This window comes from Manihot esculenta, chromosome 6 (assembly GCF_001659605.2).
Source record: "Manihot esculenta cultivar AM560-2 chromosome 6, M.esculenta_v8, whole genome shotgun sequence".
NCBI lineage: Eukaryota > Viridiplantae > Streptophyta > Magnoliopsida > Malpighiales > Euphorbiaceae > Manihot > Manihot esculenta.
In genome coordinates this window covers 14,102,415-14,104,475 of record NC_035166.2, presented here as the reverse complement: position 1 = coordinate 14,104,475, position 2,061 = coordinate 14,102,415, and the positions used below count along the sequence as shown (strand labels likewise).

Below are 2,061 nucleotides of genomic sequence, written 5' to 3'. Positions count from 1 at the left end.
CTATAAATGAGTAGTGTTCTCGTCCTCGTCCTCGTCCTCATCATTAGTTTCATCTGCTTGATCAGGAGGCTGTGCAGAAGTTCCCTCACCGGGAGCTGAAGGCTGGTTGCCTTGTCTTTCACTCACAAGTTGCATAAGTAAATCCTTCACCTGTGAGAGCTCAGAGGTAATCCACACATTTTGCTCAATCAATGCTTGTTCATTATCCTCACGCTCCTGTAGCTTGCGTCTAAGATCAGCCATTTCATCTTGAATATCCTGATTTTGCTGAGCTGATGTGAAGGATGTACTAGCAGAAGTCTTGTTTGGGAAGAAAACTGAAGCCTGTGATCCAAGACCGTACACCCTTCTTTTTTTCTCTCCACCTACTGCCTCAAAGTATAACTGAGCCTCATCAATGCGGGATGCCTGACTACTGTCATTATCTGTCTGTGATGCTTGCTTTTTCAAAGTCAGAAAGCGGTCCTTCAAAAAAAAATACCATGTGATATAACTGTATAAACTATAAATCAAATAATTTACTATAAATTTATTTAATTTCTCACATGAATGGCCTTTGAGCGTGCATCAACAAACTCTGAGAAACCCTTCTTCTTATGCGTAGCCTCAAATAACTCATGAGGTAGAGGATATCTGCCTAGTCTTTCACGCTGCAAGTAAAATATAAATAGTAATAACATGCTTCAATATAAATTCACAATAAATTGGATAAATTTAAAGTATTTGAAAAAATTTAAGTGAGAATGAATATTACGTACCATCTGTTGTTGATGCCTATACTGAGATATGGATCCTCCACAATGTCTTGATGGACCAGCGCCTTGCCCACCTATTTCACTCTTTCTATTATTTGAGAATTTTTTGCATTTCTCTTTATACTCAGTTGCTCCCCAAGCGGATTGCCATGCATCCATTACTCCTTCTGTCAGTGATAGTCTCTTCTCCTTCCCATTCCTTACACTACACATAAGGCTATGATACTGCTCGGCAGCTTTCTTCCTCCAAGCTATCTTCATAAGCTGTTCTATTGCCTCCTACCATAAGAAGTGTTTATGTAATTACTCACATTTAGCTACAAATAATGCACAGTAAAAATAATCACATGTACAATATAATTTGTATTACCTTAAATTCTTGCCAATAGAATTCTTTAACCTCTTTTGGTACATTCTTCCAACAAAAGCCATCTGCTACTAACTTTTCCTTGAAGATCAAGGTAATCTGCCTAGCAATCAGATCAGAAGGCTGCATGCTGTAAAAGAATAATTGACAAAAAAATTATTTTGAAATAAGCAAAAAAATTAAATGCATAGTAAAAAATACTTATAAATTTTACTCACACTGAGTTAACTAAGGAAATATGTGGTCTGAGCCCTGTAGGTCCACAACTACCCGAAGCAGATGCAGATGCAGATGCAGATGTAGCCGTAGATGCAATAGGTGGCAAACCTATGGGAGTTGAGGCAGTAGCAGATGTGTGCATTAAAGCAGGAGTGGATGATGCAGCACCCGGTGTGGATCTCTCACCTTGGTCTGGTCTAGGAATCAAAGTAGTATGTTGTACCAAATCTTGATTGACATTTTCTGATTCAGTTGTGTGGACACTACCCCTACCATGGTCTCCTCGACCCCGTGATGAAGATCCGCGTCCTCGTCCTCTCATCCTGTACAAGTTTACATTAAAAAAATCATATGTAGTTAACATATTTAATAACTAAAAGTAAAAATATATATCAATTATGTTATACCTTCTATTCACTATCTACATCTAAGTCATCATTATCATCATCATCATCATCATCTGTTTCTGTTGCTATTATAGTTTCATCTTCATCATTTTCTTCACCATCATCAATTTCAATAACATCCCCAGTTGGATCATTTAATTGTTGTGTTGAATCATCAATTTCTCTAATTATGGCAGTGTGTTCCATTTCATCTTGTTGAAATGGTTCATTAGCAGGTTGTGTATTTTCTTGTGTTGGAAGTTGAATTACAGAACGTGCTTTGACTTTTATAGCAGCCCACCATTCAATTTTATCTCGTATTAGGCTAGGATAC

General features: G+C 37.5%; 1 protein-coding gene across 1 annotated transcript; it reads right to left on the bottom strand.

The window, feature by feature from the left end:
- On the bottom strand, positions 1-1,483 carry LOC122723862. The gene is made up of 5 exons (XM_043957758.1): positions 1,341-1,483; positions 1,126-1,252; positions 759-1,034; positions 546-650; positions 1-465 (listed from the first exon to the last, which is right to left on the bottom strand). Exons 1-5 carry the CDS (start codon positions 1,481-1,483, stop codon positions 1-3), a joined length of 1,116 nt encoding a protein of 371 aa, XP_043813693.1.
- Positions 1,484-2,061: the final 578 nt, after the last annotated feature.

What these genes read in the sequence shown, in the direction of transcription:
- LOC122723862 (XM_043957758.1), bottom strand. Translation starts at nt 1,483, where the DNA reads ATGCACACATCTGCTACTGCCTCAACTCCCATAGGTTTGCCACCTATT. An exon ending in ATAGGCATCAACAACAGATG is followed by an intron (nt 651 to 758) that starts GTACGTAATATT and finishes TTTTACTTGCAG; the next exon opens with CGTGAAAGACTAGGCAGATA. An exon ending in CACGCTCAAAGGCCATTCAT is followed by an intron (nt 466 to 545) that starts GTGAGAAATTAA and finishes TTTTTTTTGAAG; the next exon opens with GACCGCTTTCTGACTTTGAA.